General features: G+C 43.2%; 15 protein-coding genes and 1 non-coding gene across 16 annotated transcripts; 10 read left to right on the top strand and 6 right to left on the bottom strand.

Annotated features, from left to right (window-relative positions):
• Positions 1–92: 92 nt before the first annotated feature.
• Positions 93–1,610, top strand: PUMCH_002123 (uncharacterized protein; the record flags this gene model as incomplete). Its single annotated transcript, XM_063021144.1, has 1 exon — positions 93–1,610. The coding sequence occupies one exon, from the start codon at positions 93–95 to the stop codon at positions 1,608–1,610; it is 1,518 nt and encodes a 505-aa protein (XP_062877214.1).
• Positions 1,611–2,233: 623 nt separating this feature from the next.
• PUMCH_002122 (uncharacterized protein) lies at positions 2,234–4,219 on the top strand (the record flags this gene model as incomplete). The annotated part of the gene is made up of 1 exon (XM_063021143.1): positions 2,234–4,219. The coding sequence occupies one exon, from the start codon at positions 2,234–2,236 to the stop codon at positions 4,217–4,219; it is 1,986 nt and encodes a 661-aa protein (XP_062877213.1).
• A 531-nt stretch (positions 4,220–4,750) lies between these two features.
• Positions 4,751–5,833, top strand: PUMCH_002121 (uncharacterized protein; the record flags this gene model as incomplete). The annotated part of the gene is made up of 1 exon (XM_063021142.1): positions 4,751–5,833. The coding sequence occupies one exon, from the start codon at positions 4,751–4,753 to the stop codon at positions 5,831–5,833; it is 1,083 nt and encodes a 360-aa protein (XP_062877212.1).
• A 199-nt stretch (positions 5,834–6,032) lies between these two features.
• On the top strand, positions 6,033–7,232 carry PUMCH_002120 (uncharacterized protein; the record flags this gene model as incomplete). Its single annotated transcript, XM_063021141.1, has 1 exon — positions 6,033–7,232. One exon carries the CDS (start codon positions 6,033–6,035, stop codon positions 7,230–7,232), a length of 1,200 nt encoding a protein of 399 aa, XP_062877211.1.
• A 123-nt stretch (positions 7,233–7,355) lies between these two features.
• PUMCH_002119 (uncharacterized protein) lies at positions 7,356–9,404 on the bottom strand (the record flags this gene model as incomplete). Its single annotated transcript, XM_063021140.1, has 1 exon — positions 7,356–9,404. One exon carries the CDS (start codon positions 9,402–9,404, stop codon positions 7,356–7,358), a length of 2,049 nt encoding a protein of 682 aa, XP_062877210.1.
• A 1,218-nt stretch (positions 9,405–10,622) lies between these two features.
• PUMCH_002118 (uncharacterized protein) lies at positions 10,623–11,174 on the top strand (the record flags this gene model as incomplete). The annotated part of the gene is made up of 1 exon (XM_063021139.1): positions 10,623–11,174. One exon carries the CDS (start codon positions 10,623–10,625, stop codon positions 11,172–11,174), a length of 552 nt encoding a protein of 183 aa, XP_062877209.1.
• A 50-nt stretch (positions 11,175–11,224) lies between these two features.
• On the bottom strand, positions 11,225–12,043 carry PUMCH_002117 (uncharacterized protein; the record flags this gene model as incomplete). The annotated part of the gene is made up of 1 exon (XM_063021138.1): positions 11,225–12,043. The coding sequence occupies one exon, from the start codon at positions 12,041–12,043 to the stop codon at positions 11,225–11,227; it is 819 nt and encodes a 272-aa protein (XP_062877208.1).
• Positions 12,044–12,683: 640 nt separating this feature from the next.
• On the top strand, positions 12,684–14,222 carry PUMCH_002116 (uncharacterized protein; the record flags this gene model as incomplete). The annotated part of the gene is made up of 1 exon (XM_063021137.1): positions 12,684–14,222. The coding sequence occupies one exon, from the start codon at positions 12,684–12,686 to the stop codon at positions 14,220–14,222; it is 1,539 nt and encodes a 512-aa protein (XP_062877207.1).
• A 785-nt stretch (positions 14,223–15,007) lies between these two features.
• Positions 15,008–15,348, bottom strand: PUMCH_002115 (uncharacterized protein; the record flags this gene model as incomplete). The annotated part of the gene is made up of 2 exons (XM_063021136.1): positions 15,008–15,033; positions 15,084–15,348. 2 exons carry the CDS (start codon positions 15,346–15,348, stop codon positions 15,008–15,010), a joined length of 291 nt encoding a protein of 96 aa, XP_062877206.1.
• Positions 15,349–15,789: 441 nt separating this feature from the next.
• PUMCH_002114 (uncharacterized protein) lies at positions 15,790–17,715 on the bottom strand (the record flags this gene model as incomplete). Its single annotated transcript, XM_063021135.1, has 1 exon — positions 15,790–17,715. One exon carries the CDS (start codon positions 17,713–17,715, stop codon positions 15,790–15,792), a length of 1,926 nt encoding a protein of 641 aa, XP_062877205.1.
• Positions 17,716–17,896: 181 nt separating this feature from the next.
• PUMCH_002113 (uncharacterized protein) lies at positions 17,897–21,001 on the top strand (the record flags this gene model as incomplete). Its single annotated transcript, XM_063021134.1, has 1 exon — positions 17,897–21,001. The coding sequence occupies one exon, from the start codon at positions 17,897–17,899 to the stop codon at positions 20,999–21,001; it is 3,105 nt and encodes a 1,034-aa protein (XP_062877204.1).
• A 107-nt stretch (positions 21,002–21,108) lies between these two features.
• PUMCH_002112 (uncharacterized protein) lies at positions 21,109–21,825 on the bottom strand (the record flags this gene model as incomplete). The annotated part of the gene is made up of 1 exon (XM_063021133.1): positions 21,109–21,825. The coding sequence occupies one exon, from the start codon at positions 21,823–21,825 to the stop codon at positions 21,109–21,111; it is 717 nt and encodes a 238-aa protein (XP_062877203.1).
• Positions 21,826–22,710: 885 nt separating this feature from the next.
• On the top strand, positions 22,711–24,495 carry PUMCH_002111 (uncharacterized protein; the record flags this gene model as incomplete). The annotated part of the gene is made up of 1 exon (XM_063021132.1): positions 22,711–24,495. The coding sequence occupies one exon, from the start codon at positions 22,711–22,713 to the stop codon at positions 24,493–24,495; it is 1,785 nt and encodes a 594-aa protein (XP_062877202.1).
• A 278-nt stretch (positions 24,496–24,773) lies between these two features.
• Positions 24,774–25,421, bottom strand: PUMCH_002110 (uncharacterized protein; the record flags this gene model as incomplete). The annotated part of the gene is made up of 1 exon (XM_063021131.1): positions 24,774–25,421. The coding sequence occupies one exon, from the start codon at positions 25,419–25,421 to the stop codon at positions 24,774–24,776; it is 648 nt and encodes a 215-aa protein (XP_062877201.1).
• A 500-nt stretch (positions 25,422–25,921) lies between these two features.
• PUMCH_002109 lies at positions 25,922–25,994 on the top strand. The gene has a single exon. It is a non-coding gene; the product is annotated as a tRNA-Met (tRNA).
• A 56-nt stretch (positions 25,995–26,050) lies between these two features.
• PUMCH_002108 (uncharacterized protein) lies at positions 26,051–27,346 on the top strand (the record flags this gene model as incomplete). The annotated part of the gene is made up of 1 exon (XM_063021130.1): positions 26,051–27,346. The coding sequence occupies one exon, from the start codon at positions 26,051–26,053 to the stop codon at positions 27,344–27,346; it is 1,296 nt and encodes a 431-aa protein (XP_062877200.1).
• Between the last annotated feature and the right edge of the window lie 638 nt (positions 27,347–27,984).

The following is a 27,984-nucleotide window of genomic DNA, read 5'->3' as shown; positions in this document are numbered from 1 at the left end:
TGCTATATTCCATATCACTTCGAAATCATTGCCTGGGACCAGGCGTCAATCAGCTGCAGCAACCCTATTAGTGAAACATCAGAGATGAAATAATGACAAAGCTACATATAACAGGACCCCGAACGCCGACCTCTGGCCCGGTGTCTTTTCAAAAAGTCTTTACGCGATCACCTGATAGAAACGAAAGCAAGTTCTTGGTCACGCTTAAACTCGGAGATGCTCTACGACGATCCGCCACTCCAGAAGATACGTCGCAGGCTCATTTGTTGGAACAGTCACGGATTGTCCATTCGAAAGAACTCGGAGGAAGCTCATCTTCTCAAGATCAAGCATTTGCTGGTTTGGACAAGGCAGGAGATGATGTAGATACTGATAGAGAGGACACACCTCTGAAAGTTTCAGAGTCCGTAAAAACCCCACCTGTACTTTCAGTTCAAAAACAGAATACGTCAACAGATAGTCTTCATACTCCAACAAGAGAGAATAACCATACTTTACAGACTGCTGCTGATCCTGCGCCAGAAACTCCATCGAATCAAAGTCATAGTGATTCTGAAAGTGAGATCGAAATATTGGAGGTTCGCGCGATTGACGTCCCCTCGCTGTCAACAGATCACACATACAATAGCACTGACGAGGATACGGACAAGGACCTTTCGGATCTCGATGACGAAATAAATGAAGCGCTCACTTCGAATACGGTGACACCATCAAGCCTCAGTCCAAAAAAGACTATCGACGCAAGAACATCCAAAATGGTTCAAAAACTTTTGCCCAATTTATGCAGAAAGGTCGAACCCCGGTCGCCTCCCCCACCCGGATTCCGCAACATCCCACCAAACTTAGTGAATGCTATACAGCGAGAGCTCAATTTTTTCTTCGATGGTGGTGGTGACGATGATGTAGAGGTAGTTGGCAAAATGGTATTCTCATTACAAGACCCTATCGCAAGAACGAAAATCAATCTCCCCATAAAGGCGACAACGTGTCGCCACTTTGAGTGTTTTGACTTTGACAATTTTTGCTTGTTTTATGGCCTCTCGCCAGGAACAAAGACCGGATTGTTTTGCAATTTACTAGTCCAGTCGAAAGAGTCGAGGCAAACAGAACATTTGTTCTACAAGCAACAACGCATAATCGCGGAGGGAAAGTTTCGGATTAAACGCTCGGAGCTAGTGTATCCACAATTCTCTGAACATGGCCAAATGTTTTTCACTGATGTATTCAGTAGAACTCCACCCCTCTACAAATGCCCTGTGTGCGATGAAAAATTTGGTTTGAAGCAATTATACATAAGCGATGTCTTTAACTTTCTCGTGAAGACAACACCTTCACATATCACAAAAATTGAATTGGTGGAAAATGACCGATACAAAATCATAGAAGAGGATAATACGGAACCGACCGAGGAACACGCAGATGTGGTCGATTTGGATGACGATGACGACCAACCACTTGCCTCTCTAAAAGCTGAAAAAGGATTATCTTGCCAGGGCGCGGACCGGTCCATGACAAGCGATGAATTTAATGATGGTCTAGACGATGTATTAATTGGCCTCAGTCAAGGTCAAGGAGACGGATCATGGCTTAACCCACTCACCCTTGACTAATTTTTTTAATTGTATATTAGATTTGTATTCATAGAGGATGCGCAAATGCATCAAGTACACAAAAGCGAAGAGCCACAAAAAATCTAGAAAATTGGCATAGATAGTTGCTATGGAAGATTAACCTATTTTGTCTCAGGTCTTCCCATGCATGTGTCAAGGTTATAGCCATTCATGCATTTCATTGGCCAGAACACTAAACATTTTCCACTAAAGCAGTCACACTTTTCTATGCGTTTTCAGCCTCATCTACAGACAAATGCTGATGAGATCGACTCTTTTTTTGCAACCATGTTTGAACAATTACGTATTAGACTGCACATGCACACATTTCGGGGCATCTCAGTGCAGGTCACCGTTTTCCCCTAATACCGAAGACCATGAGTGCGAATATTAGTACAACTAGTGGAGAACACATCTACATTAGACCTCATCAATTCGACAAATCAAAGCTACTCGTTTAGTACAATTATTCGGACCTGAAATCTCGAACTGAAAAAACAAATCTCTCGGTTTTCTTCCTAATCTCGTACAGATACAAGCGAAGCCACACCTCATCTCATTCCAGCAACCAAACGAAGCTCGAAAACAGAAAATAGTATTCCCGTATACATATCGCACAACACATGTCCAGGAACCCGTCTCGAAGTAATCATGTTGCCTCTTTAAACGGCGGCGGTGCTAGACTTGCCGTTCTCTTCACTGCCTTGGCTCGAGTGGTCAGGGGCCTTCCTATTGGAGGCACTGTCAATGTGGCTCACAAGGAGACAATGAGCAATGAGGAATTCTACTTCAATCTTCTTATTTCCGCCTGTCTTGTCTTGGCTGGTGGTGTTTTTGCAGGACTCACCCTCGGTCTCATGGGCCAGGATGAAGTGTACCTTAAAGTCATTGCCACTTCGGGTGACGCTCATGAACAAAAACATGCTCGCAAGGTGTTGGGTTTGATTGGCCGTGGAAAACATTGGGTGCTTGTTACTTTGTTGCTTTCCAACGTTATCACCAACGAATCCTTGCCTATTGTGTTGGACCGTTGCTTGGGTGGAGGCTGGCCTGCTGTGGTTGCCTCCACAGCTTCCATTGTGATTTTTGGTGAGATCATTCCTCAATCGATTTGTGTTCGTTACGGTTTGCAAGTCGGTGCCTTGTTTGCACCTTTCGTGTTGGTCTTGATGTACATTATGTACCCAGTAGCCTACCCATGTGCCCTTCTTTTGGACCACATTTTGGGTGAAGATCATGGAACTGTCTACAAAAAGTCTGGTTTGAAGACCTTGGTTACTTTGCACAAGACCATGGGTGTTGAAAGATTGAACCAAGATGAGGTAACCATCATCTCCGCTGTTTTGGACTTGAAAGAGAAGGAGGTAGCCCATATCATGACCCCTATTGACAGAGTTTATACCATGCCTTCTGACATGATTTTGGACGAGAAGACTGTTGAGGAGATCTTCAACGCCGGTTTCTCTCGTATCCCTATCCATTTGCCCGATGAGCCAACTAACTTCATTGGTATGTTGTTGGTCAGAGTCTTGATTTCTTATGATCCCGAAGACGCTCTTCCTGTTGCTCTGTTTCCTCTCGCTACTCTCCCTGAGACTAGCGCTGATACCTCTTGTTTGAATATTTTGAACTACTTCCAAGAAGGTAAGTCTCATATGATTGTTGTGAGTGAAAAGCCTGGTGAGCCAACCGGAGCGCTTGGTGTCTTGACTTTGGAGGATGTTATCGAAGAATTGATTGGAGAAGAAATTGTTGATGAGTCTGATGTCTACATCGATATCAACAAGAATATCAAGCGTAAGAACCCTGGCCCATTATATAAGAGAAACTTGACCGCTTATTTGCACAACCTATACTCTTCTGCAAATGGATCGAAGAGAAATTCGATTGATGGCATTCCAAAAGATGCTGCTGTTTCCTTCAATCCAAACCCAATTATCAAAGCTAACCCTCTTGCCACTTCTCCGGGTCGTGTCAGATCGGGGGCTAACACTGGCATGAATTCGCCCATGTTCGCTCCTGTCAACCCGGCATCTAATCCATTGGAGACTTCGAAGTCATTTGTCACCATCAAGAGACCAGCTCATCACACTGATGGTGTTCTGTCGCCGCCTCGAACCGTTCCTATTGACAAAGAGCTAATGTTAGATGATGCAAAAAGCACCGAAGCTTATGAAAACATCTACACTTCCGAGCAGGATGCTTTAGAGGAAGCAAAACATAGACTCAGTATCGGCCACGATTCGAAACCTTTGGAGCCAATGACATCAAACGGATCCCACCACGGCAGCTCCAGGCATCATAACGGCAGCTCCAGGCATCACAATGGCGGAGACATGGCTAGACAACAATCTACCTCCAGCCAAAATGGAGACACGCGATCCGGTTCTTCGTCCAACTCTCATGCCATACCCGTGATTGAGTACCTGGAGCTGCGATCATATCGTACCGGAGGTATTGTTGAGTCGGTCGTCAATGTTCTGGGCGTTCACAAGACTATTATCGAGGATTTTAGTGACGAAGATCCATCCGACATGGAGGATCCAAGACAAAGGAGTAGAGGAATGTTAGGTACTAATAGCGAGGACTCCGTGCCGCTTATATACTAATCTTGCTTGTCAATGTTACGTATTCGGGAGCCGAAGTATTTCGAAATTCAATTATTGCAATGTTCTACACTTAGGGCTATAGGGTCTTTTAGAACTCGGCAATTTACACATATTCATTTAATTTACATATTCAAGTTGAATTTTTCACACGATATGATATTCTGTATTTTTTATATCTAGCATACCAAGAGAAATTTGAAACATGTATCCTGGCGACATTTAATGCAAGTGTATATTCCAATTTCTACTACATATGCAAATGGCCAGCCCCTCTCACTCGAAAATCAACAATAAATAGACTTTATCAATTAAAATTCAGCCGCACCGATTGGTGGATTTCGTTGCTCATGTTTTTTTGCCCTTTCTCTGCCCTCCGGTGGCAAAATATCACCACTTCTACCTTCTTCTACCTCCTGCACCTCGGCACGGCAGAAGGCTGGATTGCGCCTTCACCCCATATTATCGAGTATTTAATACCAAGGCACATCTTGATACATTCAATCTCATCAACAAAAAATCAAGCCGTCAGAAATGCAGTTCAAGGCAGTCAAATTCACCAACAAAGCAAATCCTCTCACTGTGGGCACGCAATCGATCCCAGTCACAGAAACTAATGGCGAGTACAAGCTCCCATCTGCTGACAGCATTCTCGTCAAAGTTCATGCAGCTGCGCTCAATCCAATTGATTTGATTATTAAGAACTCGTTGAGTCCTTGGATTTTCCGCGGCGAGAAGGGCTTTGGATTTGACTATTCGGGTGTTGTCGTTGCCATTGGTGCTGATGCAGCCAAAAGAAATGGACTCAAGGTCAACGACAGAGTCTCTGGTTTGTTCCAGGATATTTTCGGTCCCGGCACAGTTGCTGAGTACGTGTTGGTGGATGCTTCCAAGCCTACGGGCGCCAATTGCCGCAAGTTGCCGGACAACTTGACCTTCCAGCAAGGTGCCGCATGGCCATTGGTGTTCGGTACTGCTCAGAGCATGTTTGACAGCATCGCAAAGGGCAACTCGTTCAACAAAATATTGGTCATTGGAGCTGGAACCTCTGTTGGCCGTTACGTTGTGCAGTTAGGTAAGAAGGTGTACAACTCGTCGGAGATTGTTGTGAGCTGCTCGTCCAAGACAGAGAGCCTAATCAAGGAGCTCGGAGCAACAACTGTAATTGACTACACCAAGCAGAAGTCCATCTTGAACCCTGTGTTGGAGTCTGTGAAGGAGTCCGGTCCCTTTGATGCCATCTTTGACTGTTGCGGTAACTCCGACCTTCTCGGTGACATGCTGACTGTCTTGAAGGGCCGTGCTGAAGGTGGAACCTACACCACAATTGCCGGAGACGCCAAGTTAGACTTTTCGAAGGGTCCTGGCAACCTTCCCTCGCAAATATTCTCTCACTTTAGACTGTTACGAAGCAATTTCGGTTTTCTTCCTTACTTCTATAAGATGGTTTTGGTGAACCCCGCTGACAGTTGGCCAGACAAGTGTGTAAAGGCCTTGGCCGAGCACGATTTCAAGGTCTTTATTGATAGCGAGTATCCAATGGATCAAGTCTCCGAGGCTGTCAAGAGACTACAATCTAACAAGGCCGCCGGCAAAGTCATCATTAACATTGAGTAAGTTGACGTTTTATTTGTTATATTTTTGAGTGCACCAGATCTGCATATATTCTATTACACGATATCTTTATTCTTATTTTTCTATTATTCTTGCTCGATGTAGTTTGACAGGTCTCAGGAGTGTGCACAGCATATGTGTGTAGATGAGATGATCATCACCAGATGAAGCACACTCCACAATCCAGTGCGCGTCGTGATCAATGAAAGAGAGAGACCCAAATCTACTTCAATCAAATGTTTTCCTGGCTACCGAAGACGCGTACGTGACTGGAGCGGTCCTTGACGACACAATCTTGTACAATTCCCCATACCACAAACTTGACAAGAGGGTCAATGGAAAGACCGTGATCCTAGATCCTTTGGCGCCAGACTACAAGGAAATCGTTCTAGATAGAGGAACGGCGCTTGCGCCCGATGAAATCTTGGAGTCGATTAAGCCCCTGGCTTTGAAGATCCCACTTCGAAACCGAGAGGATTTCTGTGCCGATGATCTTCCGACCCCTGAGCTTCTAAGAAGCATACATTACTATGCTAGACAATCAAAGGTCATTCTCAATTCTATGGATGAGACCGCGTTATTGGCGCTAGGGATGGTCGCTGAACTGTGGGCCGATGAAATGATCGGTGATGGTGAGGCCCTGGTGTTCCTTGCAGCTGATCCCACAGATGCTCTTAAGTTTGCGCCGGCAGATTCACTGCACTCAGAAAATTCGGAGTTGGATATAGTGGGGTCTGCAGACTCCGACTCTGATATCATGTCCTTGGAACTCCTGGAGAGCGACACGGACGAGGAGATCAAGGAGTCTGAGAGGAAGAGATTGAAAGTCATGGACAGCAAAAGGGCTCCTGATATTTCATCAGACTCGGAATCTTCTTCGGATGATAGCTCGGATAGTTCTAGTAGTTCCGACACTTCTGATAGTTCTGATACTTCCAGTGGTTCCGACAGCTCAGATGACTCTGACTCGTCAGATAGTTCGAGTGCTTCTGATGCTTCTAGTACTTCTGATGCTTCTGATGCTTCTGATGCTTCTGATGCTTCTGCCACTCTACAAAACTCGAGTATATTGGAGAATTCCGGAAGTTCTTCAAAGTCAACTGCTAACAATAATCGTTCAATCGACAAGGATAAGTCAGACCTCTCCGATCACCCAGAACGATCTGAAATCTCCAGAACTCCCGATAAGAACTGTCCTCAGAAATCAAGCCCCGAGGAGCTTGAGCTGAGCAGGAATAGCACCAAAATTATCGAAGACAGTCATTCAGACAGATCTGATGCAGAACATAGTGATCCTGTAGAAGCTGGAGAGGAAACTCAATCATATGGAGTTGACCCAATTCAAAAACCGGACCTTATTTTCTACGAAAGCGATGCCGAAAATAGTGGTGGTAACAATTAATAAACTGAGCTTTTGTTCGACAAAGCTCGTTACTACGGGAGTATGCTAGTTACAAGAAAAGTATTTTGTATATAAAGTTCTAGAGAATACAGGAAGTGATGATTAAGTTTCAAAATGACGATTTCAAGAATCAGTCTCTGGGGTCTCGGAGTCCCTGGCGGCTTTCAAAGCCTCAACCTTCAATTGGTATGTTTTCTCCTTGACCTCGTCAGAAGCCTTGGTTTCGATGTCGTAAAGTCTCATGAGCAATTCCTGAGTATCTTGCTTATTGACCATCAAATTGACGTTGGTCTTTCCGACCCACAATGGAACAAACATATCTTCAAGTGGAGCAGTTCTCTTAATCAGCATGAAAGCGCAACCCTCGGTCATCTTTCTCAAATCTTCGCAGAACTTACCATCAACGCCACTCTTCTCAAGGAATTGAATAGATGGGTAAGCGTTGGTTAACAAGAGCTTCAAGCACTCCATGTTTGATGAGAGCTGTCTGCAGTTGCCCAAGTACTCTTTGATCATGCTCAAACCTTCATTTTGGATTCTCCAAGGACAAAGCTCGTGGTCCTTTCTTTGAGCAGAGAAGAGTTTGATACCAGCATGAACAAGCTTCAACTTTTGGTTTTCGATTCTCAAAATCTCAGCAATTGAAGGCGCAACGTAGTAAATACTACGAGAAGCATCACCAGTGGCGTTTCTAACCAAGCAAGTGTCACGAGGGAATCCATCAGCGACCTCGTAGAAGCTCCAGCACTTTTGTAATTGCTCGTTTTCTGGGGCCAAGAAGACAAATGGCTCCTCATTGGCGTTTCTTGGGGTCTTTTTCTTCGACATTGGGACGAGTTCAGATGTGGCTTGGATCTTTGCCTTCTTAGTTTCTGGCTCTTGCTCAGAAGGAGTGGCAGCTCTTTTGGCAGTAGCGTTATCCTTTGCCTTCTTCTCGAAAACGGTAATGAAGAACCCTCCAGTGTTTTGCAAATGAGGATATACTCTAACACATCTTTCCAAGTTGAAGTTCTTTTGCTCCTCTTCAGAAGGTGGGAAAGCAGTGGTGTGAATGGTTTCGTCGCCTGGCTGCTTCTCTTCCATTTCTTTGTCATAAACCTTCCAGGTCAGCATACCAGCGCGTCTAACCAAGTTTGGCAAATCAGCGGAGACATCTACGAGGCTAACTTGTGGAAACTTTCTCAATGCCTCTGCGACTACAGCTTCATTTTCGATAGGGTTCAAGGAACAGGTGGAGTACACAAGACGACCACCATCTTTCAAGAGCTGCAATCCTCTAGTTAAGATGTTGACTTGCAATGGGTGCAATCCCAAACCATCGCCGACAGTGAAATCCTTCCATACATTAATGTTCTTTCTCATAGTACCGTCACCAGAACATGGGACATCACACAACACTCTGTCAAATTTGATCAAGCCAGTCTCTGGCAAGGTGATTCTTGGGAGCAATTGAGCATCATGGTTGATTACCATGAAGTTAGGTGAGTTGAGTCTCTTGACTTGGTGTACCAACATATGGGATCTCTTGTAGTCACTGTCGTTGGCGATAACAAGACCGGTGGCAGCCTTCTCGGCATCTTTGGCATGGAGAGCCTCAACCAATTGTGCGGTCTTCGAACCAGGAGCAGCACACATATCCAAGACAGCGTGGTGTGGCTCAATGTCCATCAAAAGAGGAGGGATCATGGATACTGCTTCCTGTCTGGATATGTTTCCTACGATCGACTCGAGAACTAAGAAACGCTGGGTTTTAGCAAACTCTGCATTCTTTCTGATGACAGACTTTGGAACATCCAATTGCCATCCCAATTGATCGGGATAGAAGGCGATGTTCTTAGGAGCCAATGGAAGACCCTCGAACTCAACGTCCTTCAAATTTGCGACATGGTCGTCCAAGAACTTCTGGTTGACTTCTTCTGCATGAGCCTTAGAACCGGTGATACGAAACGTCAATGGCAAGTCCGTACGACAGGTCTCCTTGAATTTAGCCCACTCGTCTTCTGGAATAATGTTGAGGGCCTTGTAGTAAGCCTCCCATTTTTCATTCTCACGTTCGACATCGGTCCAAGAGCCTTGATTGTTGGTGCCACGCTTTTCGGTTCTGCCGAAGCCGTTACCTTTCTTGAAGTTGCGTCTACCCATTTTCGAAATATGTTTCAAGGTATTTAGCATCCACTATAGATTTTTCGCGGAGTATCGCGATGCCCATCGCTTGGAGGGGGATCAGATTATGATAAGCGATTTTTTTGAGAAGTATATTGGCTAGAATTTCCGTATCATTTTGTGTGGACTTGATGCTTCGTTTTAATTTTTGAGCTTCTTTAATTGAGTAAATTCGATTGATTGGGCTGCTCCATCTCATAGCGACCGGCTCGCGATAAGAAAGATATGGAAATGAAAGTACTGAATGAAAATATACCACGCTAAATTGTACTTCGAATTTTTCTCGCTGCTGCTTATTATACACTGTTGTCCTCCTCACATCGACTGTAGTTCGTCTTGGGTAGGAGAGTGCATCTGTCTCAGATTGGCTGCAAAACTTACTACTGAACAGTAGAAGGTAGAATAGTTCTAAATATTTAGAGCTGGACGACTTTTCAGGAGATTCGTTAAATTAGATATCTTCCAAATGTCATTTTCTTAATTTTTTCGTATATTCTGTTTCCGTTTCTTTTTTACTATCGCCACCATAGATATGTTCGGATATTCTGTATGATCCGCGGGATCTGATAAAGCTTCCCCAGATACTACATGAATGATACAAGCACTGACAGCCCCCAAAAAGATAGTGGGCATGGTATGTGTGCCTTAAAACCTTTTAGCTAAAATTCCGATTTCTCGCTGTCTGGATTATCAATTCCACCGGTTCTCCAACCTGTACTAACTATCCAGTTTGCCCTACTAAGTTTAGCCAGGCACCTGAACTGGGCCTTCTCTAGCATACTCAACGCTTTGAGCAAGATCGGAAGTGCATTTTCAAGTATTGACTTTCAACTTAAACATGCTTGCGTATTGCTCGTACTCGTGTTTGTCAATCTACTCAAGTATTTAGTCTTCGGAACTCTTTCGGATGACGAAGTACATATTCTCAGCGGGAAAACACGCCACACCATCTGGGAATTCGTCGCTGGGTTTCTTGTATTTTACAGCAGTGCTGACTTTGGCCACGAATTATCGTTCGAGGCTCTTAAGTACGGCGGCTTGTTTCTCTGTGTCTTGCTGGTCAAGTTTTTCGGGTTTTTGGTAGCTGACCGGGTTCACAAACTCTACTTCTCTCCGCCCACTTCTGCTGCTGGCAGCACTAAGTATGGCTACTGGAGGCTTGGGTTGGGTATTGCCGTACTAAATTTTGTGAATATACTTCTTCTCTACAAGTTTATTCATGATGTGATGTGGCGGCTGCTCCGACACCATAACGCATTGATAACCATATTCGGATTCGAGGTTCTAAATCATTGCCCTTCTACTATTTCTACATCCTTCATATTTGCACTCAATTGTTACGAAACAATGATTGCACAACGGATTTCAGCGCTGGCGCTGAAGCGTTGGAGGCGTAAGAAATTGGGCTACATCTACGCGTTGGAGTTCTTACTCAGTCTCATGCGTTTCAGTATGACCACAGTATTTTCTCTTTTCTTCTTGTACCACTACACTTTTCCGTTCCATTCAGTGCCCTCATCTTACATCAGCTTGAAGATGATGATTGCTAAAGCCAGGGCGCTAGTCGATCTCCTCAAGCAGGACATAATATTCGACAAACTCAAGGTGCCCAAAGCACTACCCGATTGCAGGTGTATTGTATGCTACGAGGATTTGAATCTCTCAGACAAGGAAGAAATACGGTCTGTGATCCCATGTGAACATTCCTTTCATGAGATCTGCTTGCGTAGATGGCTTAAAGTGTCTCCAACATGTCCAGTTTGCAGACAGAAAATATAGTATAGACATAAATTACACGGCATTACGTTCACTCATCAATATTAAAAACTCTAGAAATAGTTCCTCTCTTCAATACCAACACCCAAAGTATCTATGTCATTCTCTCCTCCCTCGAGTTTTGACAAAGGGTCAATTCCTTCGTCTTTTTGGTGGTCTTTTCCAGCGTCTACGCTCTCATCTCCTATGAAATCACCATATTGATAGTGCTCCTTTTCGTCTATCAGCAAGTTACCAGAGATATCGAGTTCATGTTTAATGCTCTCTGCATTAGGATGTGGTGATGTACCAAGCTCGTTTGTATCTTCTTGATTTCCAGTATCGTACTGTTGAAAAAAATCTGGAGATTGTAGATCTTTTCTTGGACTGGGCGCGCTATAAGAAACCTCATGAATGGGTGCACCTTCTGGATTATGACTCGGAACATGGTCTTCAGGTTCACCTTCGTCTCCAAGATCTGGGGTTTTAGCCTTTCTTGAAGGCTTCCGCGCACTCTTTGCCTCCCCACGTTCCTGTTTCATAGCTTGTTGTTCTCTGTATTTGGCCAAATAAATCTTCAAGACCTCTGCGTAATTCTCAAATCCCAAATCATGCAAGGAGTATAGCACGTCCTCTCCATTGATTGTTTTCCGTTTTTCTCGGAGACATTTATCGCTAGCTTCACTTGTGATGAATGATATAAACTCTGAGACACATTCTTGCATACATTCTTTGGCATCTTTACTGACCTTTGCAGTAGCAGGAAGAGTGCTCTTCATGAGTCGAGCCACGTTGGCTATGGGAAGCCATCTATCTTGTTCTCGAAGCTCCAGATCTGGATTTCCCACAACATCGTGGTTTCCACTGTCTTTGGAAATGGGAAGATAACTCATGCGAATTGTTGAATTTTATCAGGCGGAGATAATTTTAGAAGCTTTTTGGCTGCAATATTAAATTTCTTAACTCTTTTAAATGGTGCCAACTAGCTAAAGAGGCAGCGTTTTAGGTATGGTGGTAGATGGGGTGGATGTGCTTATTTTCCATGGACTATTACTGCCTAGATCTTTTTGGCGGGGCACTACCGATAAAGATGCTGGAGTTCAATCTTTTGATGATTTTTATTTTTCCCTTGAGAAATAGTAAGTTCTATTTGGGTGGTGTCTGTTTCGTCTAGATGAAGTTTTGTACCTTCTCATGTTATTTATTATAGTTCCAAATTCTTGTTTGTTCCAAACGGTACTCAGATGAAGGATGAATGGACTGTCTCAGTGATTTAAGAAATTGAAATTTATGACTAAAATTCTTTTTAAAATTGCCATGAAATTCAGATATGAAGGTGTTTTGCCAGATGTGCACCATTTTTGAGTGTGTCTGCGACCAACAAGTATGCTCTTAACTACTCTAATTCTGATCTCTCTGTATCAATTGAGCCACGTCACAAGCCAAGCTTGACCGCAAAATTGAATTTCACAATCGGGCAATCATAAAATTAGTATTTACATGCTCAATCGAACACAGAACTGATCAAATACTATGTCTTCCCCCAGAATAAAGGATGCTGTCTTCCTAATATTGACACAAACTGCAACAAAAGGATTCACCTTCATATCGAATCAACTTCTTCTTCGAAGAATCACGCCAGAAGTTTTCGGAGTTGCTGCGTACTTCGAGTTTATCATCAACACTGTTCTATTCTTCTCTCGGGAGGCAGAACGCATGTCTATTCAAAGAATCAATGATGCTGATCAGAAGAACGTGCGTCAAGCTGTCATAAATTTTGGTTGTCTTCCTTTCTTTCTCAGTTTACCGATATTTGTTATCGTATATCTCATGCAGAGATCCTCGTCATTGTATACTGATACTATCTGCAAATTGGATAATTTTCAGGTTCTATTGGTGATCCTTGTAGCACTGGTTCAAATTGAGCTACTTGCAGAGCCATTCGCTGCCTTGAATCAGTTTGCAGTCAACTTGAAAGCAAAATCAAAGGCGGAGGGTCTGGCTGTATTTGTGAAGTGCGTGGCCACTGTGGCGCTGATCATACTAATTCAAAAAAAGAGTTTGAGCCATGTTTCTCATGTGTTTGCTTTTGCAGTGGGCCATCTTGCTTATGCTTTGACCATTTTTGTAGTCTATTGGAGCTCGTCAGTAACATCATTCCCAATCCCAAAAAAACTCAAAGACGGAAGGCTCTTGGACAGAAGCACAGTCCCAATTTGGCGTTCTTTGTCACTTCAAATGATATTCAAGCATCTTTTGACAGAGGGTGACACCCTTCTTGTCAGCTATCTTTTTACAGTGTCTCAACAAGGAGTTTACTCACTCATTTCCAACTATGGTTCACTCCTAGCACGTCTTCTTTTCCAGCCGATCGAGGAAACGCTACGCGTTTCTATGACAAAAATTATTTCAAGCAAGAACGCCGATTTGAAACAATCGTACGAGTTTATGTCTACGATGACCGTTTTCTATACAAATTTATGTGTTCTCGTTCTTCTCGGTGGATACACTAATGGATCATTCATGCTACGTTGTGTTTTAGGCAATAGTGCCAACTGGCTGGGATCAGATATCTATTCGATGTTTCCGTTCTATATCTTGTACATTCCTTTTATGGCATTCAACGGAATTTTTGAGGCATTTTTGAGCAGTGCTTCAACTCACAAAGAAATCGGACGCTTTTCTGTGTTCATGTCTATTCTGAGTATCATTGTCTTGACCATTCTGTACGTCTTGATAGGGAAATTGCACATGGGAATTCTCGGACTCATCATTTCCAATATCATTAACATGACGATGCGGATCCTGTATTGTCTTGTATTCATGTCAAACTTTTTTAAAAGTAAGGTGGGAGTCAAGGCTGGTCCGTTGATTAGGAGGCTTTCAAACCCAGTAGGACTTGCTCTTTCTGCATTTGCGGCTCAATACTTGATTCTCGGGCATCTGATGACAGAAACCCCAAGGGAGTTTATTGTCAGTCTAGCTATGTGTTTTGTATGCCTCTTGGGTTGCGTCTGGAATGAACGAGGATTACTTCTAAGCATCTTCAATAAGAAAACTAAAAGCGACTAGCTTCACTACAAAAATAGATGAATGATTGTTGAAAAGGACGTAAAATAAATTGTAATAGCACTCAAATGTGATTGAACTAGATCGATGCTAGTTTATAAGAAAAATGCAGAACAAAAAGCAAAAATAAACGGAGTCACAACACAAGGTCTTCCACAAACCGCACCAAAGCCAACAAAGATGCCATCCGCTTCGCCTCCACTACGGGTAGCCTACTGTGCTGAATTGCTTCCCTCCAGTGATCGTGCTACTCATTGCTAAAGGGGAAACATTGACTACTCGAATGTTCTTACCTTTGACCGCAGGGATCGAACCGGACATCTTATGTTGTAGTGCACTCGGTGAAGGACACAAGCAGCGCGTTTCTGCCAAAAGCCATCACAGCGAAAAATTTCGCTTTCTTAGCACTATAATCAAAGCACAAAAATAATTGTTTTAGTATTTTATCGTCGCAGTATTTTGATATGAGTGATGTCTTTATTTTCTAATAAAATTTTGGAGGCATAACCGTGCGTGAGATTTATGACAGAAGTTGGGTTTGGAAACCGCAACTGCTCTCGACCTTCTGTAAGTTCTTGGCTCTGATTATTAAAATGCTTCTAAGTTCTCTTGAATTCTTTAGGAATGAAGTTTTAAAAGGCGCATGATCAATAGTGACTTAGCCGGGTCCAAGTTCTTCAATGGCACATTCCATCAGCAAATCGTACCATCCTGAGCTCAGCAAATCGTTTTCTACAATGAAACTATCAGTTGATCGTAAATATTATTATACATATTCCTTCTTCTCCTTATTTTCCGGCCTGAGCCATAGCTTCTGTAATAGTTAGTATATGTTGGTGAGAGCTAATAGTGTTGAATACATACCTCGTCTCGAAGCGTCTTGTAGCAAAGTGCAGTCGACTGAGTTTGCACTCAAGTGCACGTAACGAACAGTGGAGCCTCTAACAAAAAGGGTTTTGACGGCTTTCAAGTGTGGGTACTTCTCTTCGTTGACAGTAGAGATGTTGTCCAACTTCAAGTTGAGATACTGGTCCACAGACTTCAAGGTTCCTTTGATTTCTATGTCATTCTTCAACTCAACCACAACCTCCTGATCCACAAGGGTTTTGAAGAAACTGAAAAACAACATTGGTGGTTAGATCTGTGTAAATGAATGTTCTCTCTATGTGAGGGATACTTGAGCAGGAACGAAAAATGGGGAAAGATGAGGAATTTTATAAAGTGGATCCAAGAAGTCAAAAGCTCAACTGTCACGTCAATTATAATGATTGTGTCGTTGATGATTTTGGAACAATGTCATGGGTTTCTTTTTTGCTGACTGGTGTGTTTCTGCTCACTAGGGCAAGTGGAGATCCCGTCATTTGGAAAGCACCTCACAATGGTCGTATCGTAAGGTATAGCTTACGATTATTTATTTGTGGTTTTTTAACTCTTTTTGATACACCCGGTCGGTCTTAGCTTTTTAAACACTGGAATCAACTCTAGATAACAAACAATACTGATGGTAAACCTCAAGCAAGAACAATAAAGTACCGGCAGAATAAATTTCATGAATTCGCTATAGAGAGACTTACCTTATTAAAGCCAGATACTTCGTCAAATTTGCAAGCAATAATAGGTAGCTGGAATCATCGGCATTCTCATAATCCCACAGATCAAAAGCATACTCATCCCTACTCCTGCTCTTCTTTCTTTTCCCGTGCTCACATTGATCAAACTTGGATTCTGTTTTGGTATTATTGGATGCTCCATCTACGCCTCTTGATTGTATTGGGGTCGAAGTAGACCCTTGCACAGGTAAATACAGCGAGAATGGAACCACCAGTTCAAGTAAACTTTCGTTCTCTTTCAAAAAACATTCTTTAGTCTGAGTCAGGGTGAGTGCCTCGAGTTCAATTTTAGCTGTCTCGTATGCTTTCATCGCCTTATCCAACCTCTCAAATGATGTGGCATTTGAATTCTGACTCACAGGATATGATGACAAGAACAATAGATCTTTTGAAGTTGCTCTTATTCTGTTGCCATCTGCCGTGAATGATCTTCCAAGAAGATCTATTGAGGATGAAAAGGAAATCTGTCTGGGAAATAAATCAACTGGAGTCAAAGCACAGCTACCTACCCTCTCTTGCTTATACTGTTCAACAGAGGCCGCCAAATCTTTTATGTCAATAGAGCTAGATTCATTCCCAGATGCTTCGGCGTTAGAATTTTTGCAAAAGTTGGAGGGCTTGAGGTGAGAAATTTGAGGTAGAATACTTCTTCTCATCTCGTATTCTGGTCGGAGTTGCTTTCTTTCCGCGCCAGGAATTATCTTGATCCTCACAATGCATTCATTTTGTGTTTTGTTGAAGGAGGTTTCCACAATTCCTGGTGAGCAAATTGATCCCGGGCTTGATCCAAACTTCTCTGTTTTTGATGATTTGCGGAATGGTTTGTTGCTGTTGAGGTTTTTTAACGGCGTTCTCTTTTGAGGTCGCAGTTGGCGCTTCTGATAATGAGTTCCAGCTTGTACATGAGATAAATCAGATTTTTGTTCGTCATCAACTCTAACTCCATTTTGAGACAAAATTGTGCCACAGTTCGCCGGATTACCCTGGCATGCGTACGAAGATGGTGATCTTCCTCGAATCAAGAGAGAGGGAGAAGTAGCTTTGCAAATTTCTACCGCTGAACCATCGTTGAGAACAGCAAATAGTGATAGCTTGAGTATAAAGCCTCTTTCGACTTTTGTCCCTTTTTGTCCTGCCTCGATAGCCGAGTATTGGAATTGAATTCGATCGTAGCGCACAGCTCTAGAGACCGGTTCATTTGCTGGGTATTGAGTCAACAAACCTGTCTCATAAAAATCGAGGTACTCTTGACGTTCTTCATCCGAAACAAAGAATAGAAGATTGCTCTGAGCTACCTTGGTGAGGTTTCTGACGTTTGCGATCTCACGGACAGTATCATGGCTTGGCAAATCGCCGGGAATGATATTGTAAACGGATGGACTACTCTGTGGACCATTGTCCCTTTTGGCTGTATGTTGCACGAGACTTATCTGGCGAGGGATGGCCTCATCAGTCTCGCTGCTGAGCTCAATTCGGAAGTACCTAATATTCCTCGCCATAGTTGTATCTGGTTCAACTAAAATAAATGTTCCCTCCAATGGATTTTCAACACCTACTACATTGAACGAAGAGACAAGGGTGAAATAATTCCTCTTATACCCAATCCATCTTTCTTGTTGTAAGTCGAAACCTCTGTCGAGACGGGCATTTAATATCGGCTTGACAACTTTTCCTGTTGAGGCGCATAGTATGGTTGCCAACTCGGAACATTTGAACGGCGGTCCAACTCGGAATTGGTTTCCAGATCTCGGCGCTAAACGTTTGGGTATTGTGTTCTTTGCGGGAGCACTCCGCCGGTTTGCAGGAGCCAGAAAAGATGCCGCCAGGGACTCTTCCTCGGATTCCGCGCTATAAGATCGTTTTTTGGAACGTCTTTTGCAAGCCATTCCCAAAAATGAGATCCACTATTGTCAATGGGTGCAAATTAGAACTTGTAACCAATAGTGTTATCTGCAGGTCCATTTTGGAACCATGCATATTTATGGTAGGTGCACTACCAAGAGTCTGTGGAGAGGATGCCTGGCGATGCGAAGAGCATCGCGAGATCATTGAAGACAGCATCTAAAAATGGGTAAGAAAGCCATTGACTCTCGTATACCGGCTCTCATCCGTAATGGAGCTCAATCAAAGGAGAGAAGTTTCTTCATCGTTGTAGGCGATAAGGCCCGCAATCAACTTCCGAACTTGCATTATCTTATGATGAGTGCAGATTTGAAGATGAACAAATCTGTTTTATGGGCGTACAAGAAGCAGTTGTTGGGTTTCACATCGCACAGAAAGAAGAGAGAAAACAAAATCAAGAAGGAAATCAAGAGAGGTACCAGAGATGTTAACGATCAGGACCCATTCGAAGCATTTGTATCTAATCAGAACATTAGATATGTGTACTACAAAGAGACTGAAAAGATTTTGGGTAATACGTATGGTATGTGTATCCTTCAGGATTTTGAAGCAATCACACCCAACTTATTAGCTCGTACCATCGAGACTGTCGAAGGTGGAGGAATTGTTGTGATGCTTCTCAAGTCCATGAACTCTTTGAAGCAGCTCTACACCATGACAATGGACGTCCATTCGCGCTACAGAACCGAAGCTCACGATGATGTTGTAGCCAGATTCAATGAGCGGTTCTTGCTTTCTTTGGGCTCGTGTGCAACCTGTCTCGTCGTGGATGATGAGCTCAACGTCTTACCAGTGTCTGGAGGTAAACACATCAAACCTCTTCCTCCCGCCGATGATGATTTGACACCTAAGCAACAAGAGCTCAAGGATTTAAAGGACTCCTTAGCAGATGTACAGCCCGCTGGCTCCCTTGTTTCCTTAGCCAAGACAGTAAACCAAGCACAGGCAATTCTCACCTTCGTGGATGTCATCTCTGAAAAATCTTTAAACAGTACTGTTGCACTTACTGCCGGTCGTGGTAGAGGTAAATCTGCAGCTCTTGGTATTGCCATCGCGGGTGCTATCTCACACGGTTATGCAAATATTTTCGTGACATCTCCTTCCCCAGAAAACTTAAAGACATTGTTTGAATTTGTTTTCAAAGGTTTTGATGCTTTGGGGTACACCGAGCATCTTGATTATGATATTATCCAGCTGAACAACCCGGCATTCAACAAGGCCATTGTCAGAGTTGACATTAAGAGGGCTCACAGACAAACGATTCAATACATAGCCCCAAGTGACCATCAAGTCCTAGGCCAGGCCGAGTTGGTGATTATTGATGAGGCTGCTGCTATTCCATTGCCAGTAGTCAAAAACCTTTTGGGTCCATATTTGGTGTTTATGGCTTCTACCATCAATGGTTATGAGGGAACAGGGCGTTCATTGTCCCTTAAGCTCATTCAACAATTGAGAGATCAATCTGCCTCCAGAAGCAGCGACACTTCTATTGTCTCTCGTGACAACAAAGGAGTCGAACCCACGAGTATGGCTAGAACCTTAAGAGAGGTTGAATTGCTGGAACCAATTCGTTATGCACCCGGTGACCCTGTTGAAAAGTGGTTGAACAAACTTTTGTGTTTGGACGCAACCCTAGCGAAAAGTCATAGATTAACAGCAAAGGGCACGCCTCATCCATCTGAATGCAACTTATTCTATGTGAACAGAGACACTCTTTTTTCCTTCCACCCAGTATCAGAAGCGTTCCTCCAAAAGATGATGGCGCTTTATGTTGCTTCGCACTACAAAAATTCTCCAAATGATTTGCAGTTGATGAGTGACGCTCCAGCTCACCAGCTTTATGTCTTACTTCCACCAATTGATCCGGCAGACAACAAGATTCCAGATCCTTTGTGTGTTGTTCAGTTGGCCTTGGAGGGTGAAATATCCAAGGAAAGCGTCAGACGCTCGTTATCAAGAGGTCAAAGAGCTGGTGGAGACCTTATTCCATGGTTGATTTCTCAGCAGTTCCAAGATGACGAATTTGCATCATTGAGTGGTGCTAGAATTGTGAGAATTGCTACCAACCCTGACTATTCCGGAATGGGTTATGGTTCTCGTGCGCTCGAACTTTTGAAGGACTACTTCGAAGGTAAGTTCACTGACATTTCAGAGAGCAACACCCTCAATGATCATACATTGGAGAGAGTCTCCGACAAAGAGTTGGAAAACGCTTCTTTGAAAGATGAAATCAAGTTGAGAGATGCCAAATCGTTGCCTCCCCTTTTGTTAAAACTTCTGGAAAAACCACCATATGCTCTCAATTACTTGGGTGTCTCGTTTGGTATGACTCCACAATTACACAAATTCTGGAAACGTTCCGGTTTCCTCCCGGTCTACTTGCGTCAAACCGCAAACGACTTGACTGGTGAACACACGAGTGTTATGCTTCATGTTTTGAGCAATCAAAATGATCAATGGCTCGCTGAGTTCGCTAGAGATTTCCACAAGCGTTTCTTGAGCTTATTATCATACGAATTTGGAAAATTTCCTGCTGTTCAGGCCCTTGACATTCTCCAATCAACAGGCAAAGTGGACAGCAAGGCTTTAGACCGGTCTGCCTTGAATGAAATTTTGTCTCCATTCGATTTGAAACGTTTAGACTCATATGCAAACAACTTATTGGATTATCACGTTATCCTCGATATGTTGCCAATGATCGCTCTGGTTTTCTTCTCTGACAAGACCAAGGACGTTTCTTTGTCGTCTGTCCAGGCAGCTATCTTGTTGGCAATTGGTTTACAGCATAAAAGCATGGACGATATATCCAAGGAATTGCGTTTGCCTGCTTCTCAGTCAATGGCTATGTTCTCCAAGGTCATTAGAAAATTCTCAAATGCGTTCCGCGCTGTCTTAAGTAAAGATCTCGCCAGCTCAATGCCTGCACTTGAGGATGAGACGATAAGAGAGATGAATGGTGATGAAAATTCAAACTTCGATTCTTTGGCAACAGAAAGTGCTATGGTTCAAGATTTGGAGGAAGCAGGTTCCGAGGTCGTTTCTGAGTTAAAATTAAAGCAAAGAGAGCTCATTAACGCTCTCAATTTGGACAAATATGCTATCAATGACAATGTTGCCGAATGGGATGATGATGCAGCTAAGAAAGCAGTCTCTAAACTGGGTGTTGTCAGCATGAAGAGCAAGCACGGTAAGCGTAAGGGTGAAAGTGCTGAGCAAATTTACGAAGCCGAAATGAAGAGCTCATCCAAGAAGTCTAAGAAGAGAAAGTGATTCTCACGATAAAATGATAGAATTCTTTTTAAATGGGCGTGGTATCTAATAAATATATTATTGATGGACATAACCTGAAGGTAGTTTTAAATGAGTGTACCTTTGTATCAAATAGTATGAGACAGTGCATCGTTGATACTATCTAAAGACAAAAGAACCAATTGCTTGATTGATTTTGTGTTGTCATTGAATATATCCTTGAGCCCGCTTTTTTTGCTCTCCTCCTTTAGCTCACCTTCGACATCATCATTTAGAAATAAATACTTGTGTGTCAACACGTACTGAGGCCAAACAATCTGATCAAAATAACCGGGAGGGTCAACCCAAAATCCATCGCTTGTTGCATAGCCTGCTCTTGCTTCTCTGCGTGCTTTTAGCATTTGATATGGGGCTCTGAAGTATAATTTAACATCAAATAGATTGGAGATGGCGACATCATGGTACAACATGAACCCGTCAATGAGTACAACATGAGAATTGAGCAATTCAGGGTATTTTCTTTCGATCAAAGTCTGAGCTTCGTCTATTTCCTCCTTAGAAAGCTTTAGAAGCGACTCCGATTCCTTAGATTCAACGGGTAATACATCTCCTCCAGTAGCACGTATCTCGTCGATATAATTCTGGAACTTCGGCCAGTCGATAGCCTCTGGGCAGTCCCAATTCTCGAGCTGAAGGTCTGCATCCATGGGTATTTCACCATCAGGTAAATAGAAGTCATCTAAATGAATCAAGGTACATTGCGGTAAGATGGTCCGAAGACTATTGCAAATCGTTGTCTTTCCCGAAGACGAAGGACCGCCAACTCCAACTATAATCAAACCCATGTTGAATTTGTTTCTTCAGGAAGTAAGAGCGTGGGGTGTAAATTCTGGGGTAGGAGGTGATAAGCTATGAGTCAGCTCTAGATTATGTTTCTTAACAGATCAAACGCAAGAATACATGGCTCAATAGTATTTGTCCAATAATTCGGAATTTCATGCATTTTTACGCAGAAAAGTGTGAATTTCAATTTGAGTAGTTCGCCAAAAAGCCAGCGACGTTTTCACAATCTAGTAGGATTTGCGCTACATGTTCTAAATCAAGAAAAAATAAAACAAACCCAAAACGATAAAACACAAATAGGTAGACCAAAAACAATTCCCCTATATGTAAGGACTCCGAAACTTCAAACTCGGAGTTTGCAATTTAAATTCATATGAATGATGCGTACCTTCGTTACACTATGTAGTCTGGTCCTTGGGGTATGATCCGGTGTACATTCAAGCAGTGCGGCTAAACGAACTTTACTACATTTGGAAATTCTTGCAGCCATTGACAGCCTGCAGGCGAGAGCTAGTATGGCAGGCTTGGTTTGGAGTTTTGGCATATACCCCAAACGGCTAAGATTTGATGGGGATAGTTACCCCTTGTGGAAACTGAGCATTCTAAGAGAGGAGTTACATCACTTCAATCGAACACTCCTGCCCCATTCCCGTTTTTATACTCTTTTATATCTCGCCTGTTCTGCAGACCATAGGATTTGTGGTATTCTCTCCTAAATTCGAGCCAAACCTGTAATCACAATTTTCCTTCCAACGTTTATCTTTTTGGGATCTTATTCGAATCGTTTGGATCATTTGACTTATTTTGACTCAGAACTGCTTTTCGATTGTTAGTCGTCATTGAATGTCGACGATTCCCTATTCAAATTGACTTCCCTTACTTGTCTCATGAGCACACTCCCAGGTGTGAGCAGATCGCCCCGAGAGCATGCAATTGAATCGCCGTCACAAACTTCTCCAAAGTCTGAGTCGAGTCCGATAAGAGATCGCGCAAATGAAACAGCAAAGTTTATAAGCAGTCTAAAAACGTACAACCTAGACAGAAGACGACATTCACATCATGAACATATAGTGGCACCCACAGGAGCTGACAGTTCTCTTGGATCAGAGAGCACAAAGCAAAATGGCCGATCCCAGGAACAATACAAAAGAGCAAACTCGCACAGTGACCTGGCCGATGCCCCGAGGCAACGACAGAATGACACTTCAGAAACATCCAATCTCAATCTTCTCTCCAGTCTATCATCAGCAGTCCCTTCTTCAAGCGCTAGTCGTCTTGAGGGCCGACTGCAATACAGTGAGATGACGAGCGAAGCAATGCAGCTTAAGATTGAACGAGAAAAGACAAAGCAAATGCAATTGAAATGCGAACTCTCGCGTTCTGTCGCTGAAATTTTTAAACATGCAGAGGGCCATAGCCAGGCCACCGAGTTGATAAGTAGATTGTTCTTTAATGACACAAAGGCAGGTCTGTGCCTCAATCAGAGCACTTTACACCTGCAATCAGTGCCTACAACGTCGCCTCTCACTATGGTTCGGTCAAATAGTTCAAGTGATTCCACTCAACAAGCCCAAATCGTGATTCCCGAACCGCACCTTGCCCCTTCTCCTGTAAGAAGAAAACCCACCATCCTCCATGAAGGAAGTTTAGGATCTACGAGTGTTGAACCTGGAACCCGCGATACTATAACCAATACTGACAAGAACGTCTCTCATGGCCGTCAACATCAGGACGATACAAAAGCCGACTCCTCTGTCGAACTCAGTCCAATGTCCGAAGAACAATTCCCCCCGCCATCGATTGCAAATTCGACACAACAATCATACTCGGGCTCGCGCGCGCCTTCTTTGGTTGAGTCTGTTTCGGGATCAGCACCCTCGGGCCCAGGGTCTGTGATTGGGACTGCCGCACTAATTGCTACTTCCTCAAATGGCAAGACAAGTGAGACATCTGAAGACGCAGCGCGCGAAACCGCCATTATACGACTGTATCCTGCATCAACACCAGGGCCTAATTCGATGTACCCTGTCTACTATGCATATCCCAATCCTGGTCAGGAACAGGCATTATATTACATACCTCAAGAGCAAAAAATTTCTCCTCTGTCTTTGACGGGAAGTCATAAATCTCAAGAGTCAAGACTGTCTTCAGGCGGGCAAGCCGAGTTGCATCCATTTTCACATGATACACCAAACCATGTTCAGACACAGGCCCAAGACCACCAACGGCCGTGGCTGCATACACAGGCCCTGCAAACCCCCATACGGCCAAATACACAAGTAGGGAGGGGCAATGTATCGGCATACAACCTTGGGGGCTCGCCACCATCCCAAATTAATGGCGCACAAGGGTGGACACCAAATTCGGACCTGGGAAAGCACACGCAACAGCAAACGCCACAGCATAGCCCTCAACAAGGTCAGCATTTGTATTACATGAATTCGGCACCTATGCCAATACAAGGAAATGCATATGTGCCCTCGCATTACTTTATTCCTCCACCTCTACAGGCGGGAATGGTCTCATGGGTTCCTGGACCCATCCCCGAACGTAGGAGAGAGGAAGAGGATCATTATAATCACAAGAAACGCCGCAGTCTGAAGACAGGTATCAGTTTCATGATTTCGACTCCGCAGAATCCACCAGCTCGCAAGTATAACAAGCTGCAGTAGAGATCTTTCATGCTCAAGGCAAGGCAGCCAACATGCATCAATACCTCATGAACATGAACAGTTCGAGCATACATCTTCAATTCATAGATAGAGCAATAATGATAACATGATAGCAGGCAGATAAGGCTAGATAACAATCGGGTTCCATCATTTTAATTATTTTATCTGAGTATAGTTATGAAAACTGAATCTGATACCACTCGAACCATTGCTCAGTACGGGATCCAAATGGATACGAGCTTAGTATGACAGATATTTATAAAAAGATCTTGGACTAGCTAGTTGGCAATTTTCTCCTTCTTTTCTTCTTCTTCATCAATGAAAGCAGGCAACTTGTCAGGCCCTTGCATCTCCTCAAGGTAACTTGGCACACCCAATCCGGATTCATTCATCTCCGACTCAAAATCCATTTCTTCTCCCAAGGCATCTAACTCAGCGTCCAACTCCAGTTCAGATATATCTTCTGGCGCATTGCTCATCAGCAATGATTCCTGCAACTCGTTCAGCTTATCAATCAAGTCCAACATCTCATCCTGCAAGGACTCTATTTTATCGATATCAATTTTTCCATACTGAGCTTTGAGGGCCTTATTAGCCAGTTTCATGGCATCCATAGTAATCATGGTATTCTTTAGATTGTCTGTTGTCATAGATGCTTGGGTCATGTTCCACAGCTGGTTTTCTAATTGATCCTTTTGAGCTTCGATTTGCTTGCGTTGGCGTAACAACTTGAGCGCCTTTTGCTTCAAAGCACTTTTGCCTGGTCCTTCCCTCATTCGACTGATCTTTTGTTGGTACGTAGATAACTCGGAGTTGATTTTAGAAAGTTTCACATCAAGAGAGCCAACACGATCATCGATGGAATTGATGGCATCATTGAGTGAAACTTTAGGAGCGGTAGACCTGCTACCGAAGATTCTATTCATTCCTTGATTGGTTTGTGTCGACAAGGAATGAAAGGCGGGAAACCTGGGGCAAATTCAGAGCGTTTATCAGTAGCGATAACGCGGCGAAGAAACGATATCCACTATGTGCTTATTTCATTAAAAATAAATTAAGGCCATTGTGAGTATTTTTTGAATTTTTACAAAGGACAGAGTATTCTTCCCCTACGCATCTGTATCCGTTTTCTCTTTAGATTCGGTAAACTCAAGAATGATCAAACGACAATTGAACAGACATCAAAATTTCGGTGACGTACTGTTTTCGGGGCTGAATGCATTAAATTAGAGTAATGAACTGTAATTAAGTCCGGGTATTAGGGCCAATGTTCAAGCCACCTCTGTATAGAATGTACGCGGGGAGAAAGAGCCGCACAAAGTCACGAAGCTTCCAGTGCACAAAAAAAGAGTTGTCTCTGAAATTGAATAAAGAGCAGCAGAATTGATTGTTATAGCTTTCATCATAAATCCGATTAACAAGAAGCGCTTCACTAGCTCAGTTGGCAGAGCGTCAGTCTCATAATCTGAAGGTCGACAGTTCGAACCTGCCGTGGAGCATTCTTACTTTTTTCATAGATTTAGTGGATCACTACCACTTATTTTTTTTGCTACTCATGCCTGAAGTAGCCGAAGTTGCACATGTATGCGCTCAACTCCGGCGCCATCTTGTTGGGCGAACAATTACTGACGCAATTTTGCCCCGAGACAATCTTCTTTTTCCTCAATTGACTAAGGAGGAGCCAATTGCCAAAAGCACGGATGCTTTTCGTGATCTTATCGTGGGAAGGAAAGTTGAGAAAGCATGCCGTCACGGAAAGTATTTTTGGTTACGATTGTCGCCGTTGAAGAAGCAACCAGTGATTATTATGATGCATTTGGGAATGACCGGTATGATCAAGTTGAAAGAGATCAAGTCTCACCTAATTCTAATGGAGAATGGGGGAGACGTGAAAGTAAAAAAGCTGATGTCAGATGACAGAGACAAACACGTCATTGTGAAAAGAAGAAAACTTAGGGCGTTTGCAAATTCGAGCGATGACACAATTCTGGTGGCACAAAGCTTGGAGGGCCGGACTTTGACTGGAGTCAAAGTCTCGCAAGACACAGTTTTGAGACCTAAGGACAAAACGAGAAGAAATGTTAAGGTTGAGGACATTTTGCTAGTGGATGTGAAGCAAGAACAGACGCCGCTGGATGAGCTCGCCGACGATGCAAATGAAGAAGATATTGACGATGTATGGCCCCCAAAGTTTACAAAGTTTGAGCTCGTTTTCAGTTCTCACGACAAAGAGAAACCAATTTATGCAGCTTTTACAGACCCCAGAAGATTGGGCCGTGTTCGCTTTTATAATGACGTGGATTGTATGACTGAAGAATCTTTAATGAAGCGATTCCCACTTGACAAATTGGGACCAGACTACTCCAAAGCTCCCGATGGATCTGAAGCTTCAAAATTTGTTTTTGGAGACCCCGATCCCTCTCCGCATGGTCGCCCGCGTTTGGATTTCGAGCAGTTCTCGAAACTCATTCTTTCGCGGAAAAAGGTGGCCAAAACACTACTTCTCGACCAGGGTATCTTTGCTGGCATCGGTAACTGGGTTGCAGATGAGGTTCTTTTCCAGGCTCGCATTCATCCTAATGAGATACTCCTGAAAAGTATTGACACTGAGGATCATGAAGTGGTCAAAAGGCTTTATGACGCAATAATCTATGTGATGGAATTTGCTGTGAATGTCGAGGGCGATGCAAAGAAATTTCCGGAGGATTGGTTAATGCTCCACCGCTGGGGTAAACGTAGAAAGGAGGCTGATCCACAGACCAAAACAGGTCACTCCCTTGAGTTTGTCACTTTAGGCGGAAGAACAAGTTGTTTTGTTCCGAAACTTCAGAAACTATTGAACGATAGCTAATTCTAAATATTCCGAGAAGTCTGCAATAATTCAACTCACTCATAGACTCGCAGCAATAGATTTGCGGTTTCTCATGTGGTAAGATCTAGATGGACTCCAATCAGAAACCTCACGATGATTCTGAAGATACTTGTAAAATTGCATATAAATGCTTCATAGAAACAATTCTAAATATCTTCACAATTTCAAGTGCATTTTGTTCTTACATAGATAGACTATCTTACTCCAACTTTGGCGACACTATGGTACTACTTGCGAGATCTGAGAAAAAAAAAAGCACCATGTGAATTGCAGTTTTCAGTAGTTTGTAGTTTGTTTAACTTTCAGATTTTTTATGTCTAGCAATCAAATGCTCTATGCTTATTTCAGTGATTTGGGCCACTCTGACATATTGGTTAGACATCAAACTCAGACCCGGCACTAAGCATAGAGCGACCGATAAAGAAATTCTAACAACGAGTAGAGATTTTTTGCAACGGAATAAGAAAGATACAAAACAATATCGATAACAAAAAAAAAACAGATCAGCAAGTAATCAAAAAGAGACAACCGCAAACAACTACCCAAAATATAGAAACTGCCCAAGGTTAGTCGTAGCGGATTAATACCCCACCAGTTTGAAGTGAGCCTCATGAAGC

The sequence above is a fragment of the Australozyma saopauloensis genome, chromosome 2 (genome assembly GCF_035610405.1).
Source record: "Australozyma saopauloensis chromosome 2, complete sequence".
Lineage (NCBI taxonomy): Eukaryota > Fungi > Ascomycota > Pichiomycetes > Serinales > Metschnikowiaceae > Australozyma > Australozyma saopauloensis.
This window is presented reverse-complemented; position numbering and strand designations above follow the sequence as displayed.